The 14,266-nt window shown below is 50.0% G+C and overlaps 1 protein-coding gene across 1 annotated transcript; it reads right to left on the reverse strand.

Annotated features, from left to right (window-relative positions):
* Window positions 1–1,877: 1,877 nt before the first annotated feature.
* On the reverse strand, window positions 1,878–14,017 carry LOC307096802 (small ubiquitin-related modifier 3). The gene is made up of 4 exons (XM_079766403.1): window positions 13,761–14,017; window positions 7,701–7,829; window positions 4,822–4,893; window positions 1,878–3,278 (listed from the first exon to the last, which is right to left on the reverse strand). Exons 1-4 carry the CDS (start codon window positions 13,779–13,781, stop codon window positions 3,186–3,188), a joined length of 315 nt encoding a protein of 104 aa, XP_079622529.1. The 5' UTR covers window positions 13,782–14,017; the 3' UTR covers window positions 1,878–3,185.
* Window positions 14,018–14,266: the final 249 nt, after the last annotated feature.

The following is a 14,266-nucleotide window of genomic DNA, read 5'->3' on the forward strand; positions in this document are numbered from 1 at the left end:
CAGAGGTCATTTAGATAGGGTATTTTTTTAAAATATATCTTTATTGATTTCAGAGAGGGAGGGAGAGGGAAAGACAGAAACATCAATGAGAGAATCATTGATCGGCTGCCTCCCGCATGCCCCCTATTGGGGATGAGCCCTGGACTGGAATCCAACCTGGGACCCTCCGTCCGCAGGCCGAGGCTCGGTTCACTGAGCCACACCAGCCAGGGCAGGGAATCTTTTAGACACCGGGAGGAGGGGGCCGGGATGAAGGCGCTGCAGTCGGCGGTGCCACCGCCGCTAGGCGCCAGTTCCTGACGCGGCCCAACTGCAGCCAAAGGAGACCGGCTCCTGAGTTCGGTCAGGGGTTAGGTTTGGAAAGGGTTTGGCGATGGTGGTGGGTTTATTCTGCCAGCGCGGCCACAACTCAGGGTGCCCAGGCTCGGCCCCAGGGAGGGAGGAACCTGGGGAGCCCCGGAGGACCCAGGCCTCGGCCAGCCCGCTGACCAGCATGACCCGGGTTCTGAGTAGCAGGTGTGATCTGTGAGGGCTTCCTAGGCAATCACACGGAGGAGGCCACGTTCAGAATGAAAGTAGTGTCTCTTGTATCTTTGACAACGTTCTGAAGTATAAAAGGTCTCTTACAGTTGAACCCAGTTAAAGGTAGATTTAACCCTAGTATCTTGCTTCCCCAGCTGTGAGCTTGTGCCGCACAGCAGGTGACACCTACTGGGGTTTTCCTGGGAGCCAGGGTTCCTGGGCTGAGGGACTTTCAGTGCTGACATGGGGCCGTGCCAGCTGGGACCCTGGCACCACTAACAGGATAAATAATGCCTATCTCCTCCTGAAGCATCAATTTAACTCTAAGATCCTAGGAGTTAGATTTATGTAAATGTATTTCCTTAATTTTATTGATTTTTAGAGGAAAAGAGAAACATCGATTTGTTGCTCAACTTATTTATGCATTCATTGGTTGATTTTTTATGTGCCCTGACTGGGAATCGAACCCACAACCTTGGCATATCGGGAGGACGCTCTAACCAACTGAGTTACCCAACTAGGGCCTGTAAATATTTTTTATATATTAATACCAAGAGGTATTATTCCAAATGCACAATTTGCATAAATTTTGAGAGAAAAGATAACCTCAAGGACATGCCTTGTTCTTTCTTCTTGGGTCAGTGCAGTGGGTGGGAATTCAAGCAGCACTGCTCTGACATCCCAAACTCTTAGCCTCACTCTCCTAACTTAAGGAAATGCAGGGGCTCCTCTGCGGATGCAATGCCCCCCACCTCCACTCTCCGGGGCACCTCGCAAATTACTCAGTCCCTGGAATGTGCTTGAACCCATCTACTTTGGCTGGTGTAAATGATCAGGTGTGAGAGTGGACGTGCTATATCCCAGCTCCCCTTCATCTTTCAGTTTGTACTAACCTCACCTGAAGGACTAACTAAAACAGCGAGGTCATTTTCAAACCTGGTCTTGTCACAGCACAGTCCCCTGGGAAGTTCTGTCACATTAGCAGCAGTTCACTCAGCTGCAAAGCAAACAAGGTTGTCAATCACACAGAAGAAAACCCATCTGACAGTAAGGCACCAAACAACTGGAGAGGCCAGACTGATGTCCAAATCAGCTGCCTCCAAAACCCACCCTCTCTACATGTGGCATCACAATGCCAGTTTAGCTTACCCCACGGGAGAGCTCTGGGGTACGTGAGTGTGTGGACTCCTCATCAGAAGGTGCCAGCCCAACACGGGCGATCCGCCAAGGATACAGGGAGTGGGAGAGGCAACAGGCGAATACTTACTTTTCAGCAACTAGCCTTTAAATAAAAATCTGAGTGGCCTCGCTGAATGGTCATTACAAATGTTGAATTGTGACAGTCAGCCGCAACCTCCAAATGCAATATTTAATACAAGAGACAGAATATCAAACTATATTTACTGTTTACAGTAGTAAAGGACAACAAAGAATATACAAATTGTGAACAAACAGCAGAGCCAGCAGACACCACATCCACACCCCAACAGCAAAACACAAAGGAAAGGCAAGATTCCGGGCAAGCAAGAGATGATGGTCCAGGTCGCACTGTCCAGGTACCAGAAGGAGGCAGAGCAGGGCCATCAGGCAGCAGGGGTTCCATACAAAAGGGCAGGAGAACTGAAAGTTTAATAGGTAAAGGTTCCAAAATGTTTCACAGAAATGAAACCACAGCTAATGTCAGGAAAGCGGCAGAGCACATCTGTGAGAACATGAAGTCATCTTTGCACAGGGCCCATCTGTAACCACACTTTGAAGTAGCTCTTTGACACAAAAAAGTCACTGCAAAATCAGCCATACTTAATCATACTTTATATAGAAACCATAATTATTCATCAGAAGCAAATAATGGAAGAAATCTGAGGCCACAGTACTGCCAGGTGAGAAACATGGCAATTGTTTTCCTCTATTAAAAGGGGACCCCTGAAACTAATACAAAATAATAGTGAATATAAACTGTAATTGAAAAATTAAAAAAAAAAAAGGGAAAAGCCAATTTCTGCTGCACCCTGCTTTGCCCATGCACCATCAGGGGTCCTGGGCCTGCCCCTGCCCCAGGAGAACTAGAGGAACAGAGTGCCCAGGCCCGTGCTACTGAGGGACTCGGTTACTTTTCACCTTTTCAAAAGCATTCCAGTCTTCTCCCTTCAACTTTACCATATTCTCACAAAACTTAAACTTGCAATATTTAGCATTGAAAAAACCTACGAGACAGTAAGTGGACGTACAAGAAACAGTAAGTGGAAGTTTGTCTCCCCACAATGCCCCCAGAAGCACCCCCACTTTGGTGACGTGAGCTCTCTACAATGGACTAAGCCGGGGGATTTATTCAATACCTGGGATAAGATCCCCGTCTAGACTAAAAAGGGACATTCACACAACAAGCTTCGGGGAAATGTTGTAAGGGGGGAAAGACAAAAATGAGAGCAAAAGCAAACCCCCAAAACCTTGCAACTCATTTTCCTAAACAGACATGACACTGGCTGGCCCAGTTCAGGTAAGGATTCATCCCTGCAGTTTTGAGTTGCACCCGCAGTATGTCGGAGAGGAAAGGGATTTTTGTGGATGTCCTTGGTTCCTGCAGACTCCTTTGTGATTGGCATGGTCACGTGTTCACTATTCAACAGCAAATGCAAGGACGGTGACAAAGTGGGCCGGTCCCTCTACAGACCACATCCCAAGAGGCAGCCAGCCGCCCGTGAGCCTCCTGTTTGCTGCTGGAACACGTCGATGGTATCTTCATCCTCCATCTCCAACTGGCAGGGTCGGCGTGACAGGCACAGAGAGAGAGAGGGGAAATCTGTTAGTTTTCTCGCCATCACAGGAACAAAAACTGTTCAACTGAACACACATGTCCACTGCACTGTCTCCCTCGCACCAGCGCACAACACCCCACCACACCTTTGCTCTGGGGGCTGCTCCTGGGTCGCTAGGTCATATCAGAGAGAAGAGGCTTTGTTTAGGATTTCCAATAAGCTACCATTCAGCAACCTTCCCCTAACAAAACTCACAAAAAAGGGTATTCAAAACTAACTTTAACTGACAGAAAAACTAAGTCTCATTAAAAAATGAACAAGTAACTAAAATTGTTACTGAAAATTAGACAAAATCAGAGCCCAATTAGGAACATCCACAGAGTGGCGCGAAGTCCTCAGGACTAGCAGGGCCATGCACTTCATAACAAGCGCAGTGGATGGCGGGTTCCAAAGCAAACCAAGTCAGAAAAGAACCCACTTGGTAAGGGACCGGCTGCAGGCTGTACCCCTGCTCCCCGTCCCTTCCCTTCAAGACCAGGGCAGAGAAGGGCAAAAGCTCCCCACCTGCTCCTCCTGACACCACGGGAATGGACATCTGCCCTGATCTTTGTCGATTCTCGGAACAAAAGAACTTCTGCCAAATCATAGAGACTAAACAGGGCTGGAGGCAGTCACATTTCCCAGAAACGTTCTCAAAAACAGTGAAGTAGGTCCGGGTTAGCGGGCCCTGGCTGCTGTAGACACTACCTGAACAGGAGCCAGAGTGACAGGCTGGAGGAGAGCGTTCCAGCCCCCCACCCCAGTGCAAGCCCCCCCGAAATCCTCAGAGCCAACCACCATCTCACAGCAGAAGAGTTCCTCAACTGAGCAGAAATATGTTGCCCTCTTATATGCGCCAGCCCAATGGGTTCTGCCTCTGTGAAGGGCAAGACTGAATGAGACCCCAATAGTAGGTGACTCTGGATCACAAGGTCGTCCAGCTGATGAATGACCAGAACCACAGGCTGAACCTCGGCCTCCAACTCCATCCGAAACTTTTCACTGTGGAGCCATGCAATGCAACATGCTGGGCCGACACAGACTGTTGGGGGGAGGTCACAGGCTTAACAAAAGCTGACTCCTGACTGAAATGAAGGGGTACACACTCCTTTCCATCCATACCCCTATGCACAAATGCTTACAGGGCACAAAAAGCAAGCCAGTAAGTTGGCTACAAATTGACTAACACTACAAATTCAATGTCCAGACCACCAGGGGGTGTGAGTGCATCTGCCCATCTTGCCTGGACCCCTCTGCTGAGCCCCCAGCCCGCCCGCTGCACCTCCCAGCCTGGAGGAGGATGTCCAACAGAGGGCATCATTCTCATCTGAAACACTAAACTGCCCAATTAAAATGTTAAACATTCTAATAACGAAGAACATTAAGAAAAAGTAAGGTATCCCATATGAACACCCATCAGTAGCTCCCCAAGAAGAATATTTCAAACAGCAATTAGTCAAATGCAGGTCGAAGTGGCCTCAAGATGTCGAAGCTACTTTCATACCTGGGCCGGGGTGTCTGCTTCGTTAATTGGCTGCCCATCAAACCTGAATCTAATCTGTCTCATCGACAAGCCCTGGAAAGAAAAGGCAAATATAATTAAATATTTCTAGGTAATGCATTAATTCAAAAACATCACATATTTACACCAAAATACCAGGATTCTGACCGGAGGATATTTTTCCATTGATTTTTAGAGAAGGGAGAGGGAGAGACAGAGAGAAACATCCATGTGGGAGAGAGACATCGATTGGTTGCCTCCTGCACGCACACTGACCAGGTTCACGCCCTTGACCAAATGGCACCTCGCACCTTCAATCCGTGGGCTGACGATCTATCCACTGAGCCAAATCAGCTAAGGCCGAAAACCTTTTTTCATTTAAAGGGTCCTCAGGTTGTAAAGGCCCTATACATGCTGCAGAAGCAAACACAGTTCTTTGCTGAGTAGCACACTTTAATTAAACCAGGATTCAGTGAATTCCAAGAATAAAGTTTCAAAGCACTTGAGTTTCCCTTTAAAAAAAGTCACCAAACTTGAAGAATATACTTTAGAATTAATATACCTACAAAAACTGGATATGTTAGAATAATTTTTAAAAAATAATATAAAATATCTTTGCTTAAAATGTTTTAAAACTATCAAAAATATGTCAAGAAATAAGAGTTTATCAAAAATTAGCAAGAAATCATTTCTTTTTTTAAAATATATTTTATTGATTTTTACAGGGAGGAAGGGAGAGGGATAGAGAGCTAGAAATGTCGATGAGAGAGAAACATCGACCAGCTGCCTCCTGCACACCCCCCACCGGGGATGTGCCCGCAACCAAGGTACATGCCCTTGACCGGAATCGAACCTGGGACCTTCCAGTCCGCAGGCCAACGCTCTATCCACTGAGCCAAACCGGTTTCGGCAAGAAATCATTTCTTGAAAAGCACATAAAATGTTTAGAAATTAAAATTAGAAATTCAGTGACAGATGAAACAGCAGATCAGACACAGCTGAAAAGAGACTGTGTGAAGCGAATAACAGGGCTAAAGGAATAACTAGAATGCAAGTCAATAGACACCGACATAAAAAATACAAAATAGAACAGGGACTGAGGACAAACACCAGGATTCTGAATGTGCAGATGGATGATCCAGTGGATTATAAACCGACAGGTGGGCCTACAACGCATTTACTAGGAATGTGATGCCAACCCCAGCACCTTCAGAAAACACTGTTCTAGCGACCTGTAGCTCCGGGCACCCGCCCCTGCTGATCCCTCTCACTTCCCTCCAGAACCCAAGCAGGATCTCTAAACTCTGGCACCACCACCTTCCCCCTTTAAAAAATTCTCAGAGAGAAACAGGTCAGGTGACAGAGGCATGTGACAAGAAGACTGCGTGAAACTGGAAGGAGTCCCGTTGGCTGTGGTCTTGAGAAAGGCAGGAGGAAAGGCATTTTCCATCCAAAAAGGAGCACGTGCAGACTTTCTGAATCCTGAGGGAACGGTAAACATGGTCAGGGTGCAAAGACGTTGCCCTTTTAAAAGCATGTCTGATTTTGCTTAAACAGGAGAGATGGGATTAAAACACGCATCTCAGCTCCTCACGAAACCCTACTGAAAAGACATAAAAAAATAAAAAAGATGCCCTGGCCAATGTGGTTCAGTTAGTTAAGCATCGTCCCGTGCACCAAAAGGTTGCCAATTCCATTGCCAGTCAAGGAACATACCTGGGTTTCGAGTTCAATCCTTGGAGTACATGCCGGAGGCAACCGATCTGTCTCTCTCTCACATCAATGTTTCTCTCTCTCTCTCTCCCCCTTCCTCTCTCTCTAAAAAAATCAATAAATTAAAAAGCCATAATCAGCAGGACAAAGAACAGAAGAGGGGACGAGCCAGCACAAAAAGGGTGTTACTGATGGGCTGGAAGCTCCAAAGCCCGGATGCTGGACCCCAAGGTCTGGGTGGGAGTGGGGGCAACAAGATGCAGCCCTGAGAGGGGAGGGGCAGGCACAGATGGTCTGGGAGGCAGAGGTGCAGCAGGCAGCTGATTTTGGATGGTGCCTAGAAGTGCCTATCAGACCCCAAGTCAGGGCCGCCAACTCCAAGAGGCCAGGAGCTGATCCTTCCACAGGCAGAGGGAGCTCCGGGCTGGAGTGAAACTGAGGAGCAGCAAGCACACCAGAACTCCTTGGGGAAGAGGGCAGGGCACCTATCACACCATCGCAGTAAGGTCCCTCACCCACTGAGTGAGGGGCCCAGGTGGAGGGGATAGGCCCAGGACCAAAGGTGAGTCCACAGAGCATGATGAGAGCAAAACAGACACAGGGATGAAGCACAAATGCATTTGAGCTGTAAGTTCATGACACTAACAAAAATAATCACACCTGAAAAGGCTCAATTTACTGGTCACTGTGGGGGACGCAAGGGAGTCAGCTCGTTACTTTGAAAACCGGTAAAGGGAAAGAATCAAGCATTTTGTAGAAACCACACTGGGATGAGGGATGTGTCTCCACAGTGTTTTCCAGCTACCGTGTGAAGGAGCCATGGACCTGCACTCAAATTCACTGTTCTGCAATCTCCCAGGAAGGAAGCCGCACGCACACTGACCCCAGAGCAGACATGTGGTCACACTCCACCCCCAGAGGAAGAGGCAGCATTTCGCCTGGCCTGCTGAGGCAAGAGCTGATGAGCACAACCTGGGGATGAAGAGGGTTGAAGAGAAAAGGCCACCAAGGAGTGCACACACACACATAAATGCACACACACAAATATGCACACACGTGCACACCATCGCACACATGTGCAGACACACATGCACACTTCCAGGATAGTGGAGTCCTGAACAGCCTGGACATGGGGTGACAGCAGAGTCCCACCCAGCCCATAGGCACACCTGCCGCTCGCAGTAGGCCTTCATCAGCTTGCTCAGTGGGGTGTGTCTCTTAATCTTGAACTGGACCACGGAGCCATCTTGCCCAGCCACTTTCAGGTTGATGTGGTCATTCTCTGTCTTCACTCCCTCCTGCAAGAGACATGACATTGGGCCTCAACACCCAAAATAACCACTATTTTAAAGGGCAAATCTTTAGGTAATTGCTGGGGTTTTATTTTTAAGTCATTAAAAAGCAACCTAATTCTGAAAACTCTCCAGCAATCCAGTCGCTCATGTGATGGTTTTATTTTTACACAGAAATTATTTTTAACTTCTACTTGTTAAGCATCCATGTGTCAGGAAATGCAATGCAAATCTACAGAGTTCATAGATTGTTAATTCAAAGAAAAAGAATCTGTTCAATAAATCTAGAAAAACTGAGAGCAAGTCCACGTCTGCCACCGATCACTCTGTGAAGCCAGAGGGAAGCCATGGTAAGCCCGTCTGGGGGAGCGGTTTGTGCAGCAGCATCTTCCACCTTCCCGCTGCCGACGCCCGTGTAGTTCCATCAGCCCCTTCTGGTCAGGGACACTCACAGTACTTTATCTTGCGGAATTCCTGACTCCCTCACAGCTCCTGAGCAACCACACATGGAATGGATGCCACAAGTCTGTGTCCTGCAGCAGCAGCTCAGTCTGAGAAGCATTTCCGAAGAACCAGAGAGATGTGCCCGCAGGGTGCAGCGCCGGTGAGGGTCCTGCCGTCACAGAGCCACCTCCTTTATCTGGCACTGACTGACTGGGAATAAAGAGTGGCTTATCTTTGAACAAAACGATGAAACTGATCCGAGTCAATCTGAACATAAAGACTTGATGGACCTCAAAGTGATTCTGTCCTTTCTCCAGCTGACACACATGCTCCCTTGTTGGTGCACCCCAGAAGAGCTGACCACAACAGGGCTCATGGCCGGGGCTGCTGGCTTTGTGGAGGAGTCAGATCCGCTCTCCTTCCCTCCCTACTGGTGCTCCCCCTCGCCATGTCGCCAGCTGTCCTAACAGAAGGGACTGGGAGGCAGGCAGTCACATCCTACACCTGGTTCGAAGCTTTGAGTGGGGGTGCCGCTCTTTCTAGGGAGCTCGGAGTGGCCTGAGAAGTGGCCCTTGGAGGCAAGACCCCAGCAAGGAGCCTGAAGGTCATCCTGGGTGGTGCTCACCCCACCACAGCCTTGGGCGGCAACTTGGCCTGGCACCACTCAAGCCCCCCTCTCTGCAACGTGGACTCCTGTAGGCAAACGCGGTGACACAGTGGGGGGTGCTCAGGAACCCAGGCCAGGATGGACTGAGGGTCCCTCTAGCACACCTTCATTCCCCAGATGGTAAGGGTACGTTTTTACTTCTTTGTTCAAATAAAGGTTTTGTTTTGGAATAATTATGCATTTATAGAGAAATTGCAAAACAGACATGGAGAGAACTCTGGTGCACCTCTCACCTGTCTCCCCAATGTTAGCACCTCACACCCAGGTACATGGCACACTAAGAACCAGTGCTGGCACACCGCTAGCAACAAAACGCCAAGCTTTGTTGCCATTTCACCAGTCTTTCCGTTAATGTCCTTTTTCTGTTCCAGGATCCAACCCAGGGTACCACACTGTACTGAGAGATATATTTTCCCAATGTTTTGTGTTAAAAAACACATAACATAAAATGTACCATTTTAACCATTTCCAGTGGTATTAAATACATGCATAATGTTGTGTGGCCATCACCAATATCCATCTTCAGAACTCTCTTCATTTTGTAAAACTGAAACTCTGTCCCCACTAAACACTAAGTCCCCTCCCCAACCCCTGGCACCCACTACTTCTGTCTGAATTTGATGACTCCAGGTCCCTCATACAAGCGGAATCATACAGTGTTTGCCTTTTTTGTGACTAGCTTATTTAACTTAGCATAATGTCTTCCACGTGCATCCATGTCATAGTATGTCAGAATTTCCTTTAGAAGGCTGAGTAATATCCCATTGTATGGATGGACCACATTTTGTACGTCTACTCATCCATCAGTGGATGCTTGGGTTGCTTCCACATTTTAGCTACAGTGAATAGTGCTGCAGTGAACATGAGTGTACAAATATCTCTTGAGACCCTGCTTTAAATTATTTTGAGTATGTACCCAGAAGGGGAATTGCTGGGTCATCTGGTAGTTCTATATTAATTTTTTGAGGAACCTCCACACTGTTTTCCCAACTGCTGCACCATTTTACATTCCAACCAAAAGTGCATGAGGATTCCAATCGCTCCATGTCCTCACCAACACTTGTAGTTTTCTTTTTTTTTTTATAGTAACTGTCCCAATGGTTGTGAAGTCTTGATGACTTGCAATTCCCCAATGGCTGGTGGTGTTAAGCATCTCTTCATGTCCTTATTGACCATTTGTTTTGTTTTTACGTTTTATTTATTGATTTTAGAAAAAGAGAGGGAGGGAGGAAGAGAGAGGGAGAAAGAGAGAGAAACATTAATTTGTTGTTCCGCTTATTTATGCATTCATTGGTTAATTCTTATATGTGCCCTCACCGGAGGTGGAACCCACAACCTTAGCCTATCAGGATGACACTCCCATCAACTGAGCTACCCAGCCAGGGCTCTTATTGACCATTTGTATACCTTCTTTTGAGAAATGTCTATTCAAGTCCTTTGCCCATTTTGGAATGGGTTTATTTTTTTTCAGTTGTTGAGTTTTACAAGTTCTCTATATATTCCAAATATTAATCCCTTATTACACATATGATTTGCACATATCTTCTCCCCTTCTCAGGTTGCCATTTTACTGTCAATAGTATCCTGATGCACAAAATTTCTGTAATTTTTATAAAGTCCAGTTTGTCTGTTTTTACTCTTGTTGCCTGTGCCTATGGCATCATATCTAAGAAATCACTGCCATACTCAGTGCTGTCAAGCTTTTGTCCTGTTTTCTCCTAAGAGTTTTATGGTGTGGGTCTTACATTTAGGTCCTTGACCCATTTTGAGTTAATTTTTGTATGTGGACAGAGGAAATGTTTGTTTTTATAATGAAAAAACATGATTTGTTTAAACAAACAGATGCAAGGACCAAAACACAACCAACAGAAACACAGAATCACAGGACAGCAGCTGCAGACCAGGCAAAGGAAGGCAGAACCGGGCAGAAGGCCGCACCAGGAACGATGGGGGCACCAGCTCCCTCAGGGAGCGCGTGCAGCCAGGAAAAGCCCCAGGTACCTCTCTCCTCTCAAGGAGGGACACCAAGAGCAACGGCCTGTACCAGACCCCGGTGAACTCCTAATAAACAAGGAGTAAAAGAAACCCAAAACTAGAAACAACGACCACGATTTACTGCAGTCAGTTCCCTGACTCAGCTATGCAGGGAGCGAGAAGGCTGACCCACAAGGCCTTCCTTCGCCAGCATGATGGCCTGGGAATGGGCCTGCCCCTCCTCGCCAAGTCCAGAGCAGAGGGCTCCTCAGCCGGCACAAAGGGCACTGCAAACGTTTAGTCCTTTTGGACACAGTCCAAACCAGTTTATTCAACTGAAAGGTCCATGGAAGTTGACCGCGTGGAAGAGTTAAGTTTAAACCCACTGGAGAAATGAGCATAGTGTGTATTTCACTGTATGTAAACTTCAGTAAGAGGAAGCCACCCAGAAAACAAAGAAAGGCATTTATAGTTGGCCAAATGACCAGGCTGAGAGGAGTGGTATAAAAGGCTGAGTTGGAACCAAAATGTACAAAGCAAAGGCGGCTCCAATTGCAGTGCAATCTTGACTCAGGCAGGGCAGGGAGGGGGCTGGCGTCCACCATCAGCCAGCGGGCACACGCCTTGTTTACTTAAATGAGGCATGCCTGCGAGTTTGACATGATTGAGGGCTGCAATCTCTAGTACCAGGCTGGTATCAGAAGAAGCCTGGTGCAAAGCATTCAACTCAACAGCAGACCTTCCTCTTGGTCAATAAACACACCCTGACAGTGCAGACCAAAAGCTTTGGAAACATCCTTCCTATGCTATATAATGAAAGGGTAATATGCAAATTGACTGAACGCAGAATGACTGGTAGCTATGACATGCATTGACCACCAGAGGGCAGACGCTCAACACAGGAGCTGCCCCCTGGTGGTCAGTGCACTCTCACTTGGGGGGGGGGGGGGGGGGAGAGTGCCGCTCAGCCACAAGCCAGGCTGATGGCTGGTGAGCACAGCAGTGGTGGCAGGAGCCTCTCCCGCCTCCGTGGCAGCACTAAGGATGTCCAACTGGGGCTTAGGCCGGCTCCCCATGGACATCCCCCAAGGCCCGCCATCAGCTGGACATCCCCAAGGGCTGGCGGACTACAAAAGGGCGCAGGCTGGGCTGAGGGACCCTCTCCTCCCAGTGCACAAATGTCGTGCAGCGGGCCTCTCGGGTTTTTAATAAGAGTAGTTAGCACAACAGCTGTGGACCTCCCCAGAGTGACAGCCAAAACCCTAGAGTGTCAATTTTCAACCAGTGTGCCACAAGAATTTTTAAAACATGCAATCTGACTATTTAGTCAGGGACACTGACCTCTTTTCCCTTAGATTGTCAAATAAAATGACCACAGCCAACACAACCACCATCTGGTGTGAATGAATCACAATTATACCTATTTTTTGGTCATATCGGCAAAAAATGTATTTTTTGGTGTGCCGCAGAATTTTAGTAATAAGTTTATGTGTACTATGAGATTTTAAAAAGGTTGAAAATCACTGTGCTAGGCCCTGGCTGGGTAGCTCAGTTGGTTGGCAAGCAGGTCAGCATAGCCAAGGTTGCAAGTTAGGGTACACACCAATGAATGCATTAATACATGGAACAACAAATCGATGTTTCTCTCTCTCTCTCCCTAAAACAATAAATAAATAAATAAATAAATAAATAAATAAATTTTTAAATAAGCCCGGGGGGGGGGGGGGAGGGAGCCCTAAAAAGAAAAAATAAATAGAAAATTTAAAAAAGAAGCCCTGGCCAGAGGTCAGAGCATCGACTTTCCAGTCAAGGGTTGAAAGGTTCGATCAGGCCTGATTGGGGCGTGTGCGGAAGGCAACCAATCCATGTGTCTCTCTCACATCGATGTTTCTTTCTCTCTCTCCCTCCCTTTCTCTCTAAAAATCAATTTTAAAAAACTATCTTCCGGTGAGGATGAACAACAAAACAAAAAATCGCTGTTCTAGAGAAGTGCACACCAGGGGGCGCCCTAGGGGCCGGTGGGTACAGCGATGGGCGGACGGGCGCACACTGGGGGACAGCAGAGAGGAGAGTGGGCGCAGAGGGCTGTATGGGAAAGGGGGCCGTGCGCACACAGACCCGCTACACACCGCCCGGAGGATCGCAGACGGGGGTCCCACAGGGAGGGCGCAGTGGGGGTCGGTCCTCGATGGAGAAGGTCTTAGGGAGGGGCGGTCCCCGAGAGGGGTCATGGCGGGGGCGGGAGAGAGTGTCCGAAATCCCCACAACTGGGGTCCGAACGGGAAGAGGGTAGGGTCCCCGGCGGGAGACTCCCGGGAGAGGGAGTGTGGATGCGGCAGGGAGGTCCCGAAGACGATGTGTCCCGGCGGGTAAGGGGCGGCAGTTGCGGGGGATCAGGGCGAGGAGGGTCCCGACAAGGGGTCGCCCCGCTCTACCCCGGCGCTCCGCGTAGGCTCCGCGGATCCGAGCTGGGAAAGCGGGGCGAGAGGTCAGGCAGCGCGCGGGGAACCGGGGGAACCGGGGGAAGCCGGGGGGCGGGGCGCGAGCCACTGGGGCGGAGCCTAAGTCGGTGCGGGAGCGGCGGGGGCGCCGGGGCGGGGCCTAAGCGAAGGGCGGAGCGGCTTGGACCGTGGGGGCGGAGCCTGGGCCGGGCGGGGGGAGGGGAGCCAGCGGCGCGACTGCGGGGGGAGGGGCGGGAGGCCCGGGCGCCGGGGAGGCCCGGCCGGCATCGCGGTCCCTGGCCCCGGGGGCCTTGCGGAGCCGCGGAGGGCGCCCAAAGCGCGGAGGGGGCTGAGGGAGCGGCGCGGGCGGGGGTCGAGCGCGGAGCCCGGCCCGTGCCCACCGGCCCTTACCTTGGGCTTCTCCTCGGACATGGCTGCGCGCGGTTGCGGATGGTGGGGCGGCGGCAGGGAATTAGGCAACCCGGGAGCGGGCGAGTCACGCTCTCAGCCCGCCGCTCTCCCGCCGCAACTGCTCGCGGGGCCGCGCTTTGCCCCCCAAATCCTGGCGCGCCAGTTGGCCGACGCGAGGTCACGTGGCGAATGCGCGTGCACGACGCGCGCGCCCGGGGCATGGAGCGCGCGCCCGGTTGGGCCGAGGTTCCCGGCGATTGGGAATGCGTCACGGGGCGGGGCCCCGCGCCATCCCCGCGCCCCGACACCGGGGGGCGCTCAGGCACTGAGGGGTGGGGGTAGGGCGCGCAGGAACCTCCGGGGCCCTCGGGGCATCCAGGGCGGGGTCGCTCCGGACGTCGAGCTGGGGAGGGGTTTGGGGAGGGGAGTGGCCTACAAAGAGGGAGGCCTTGAGGCCCGGGCAGGTGCGGAGTCAGGGGCCAGGACTGGCTCACTATCCTGGGGTC

Source organism: Cnephaeus nilssonii, assembly GCF_951640355.1.
Source record: "Cnephaeus nilssonii genome assembly, chromosome: 3".
NCBI classification, from domain to species: domain Eukaryota; kingdom Metazoa; phylum Chordata; class Mammalia; order Chiroptera; family Vespertilionidae; genus Cnephaeus; species Cnephaeus nilssonii.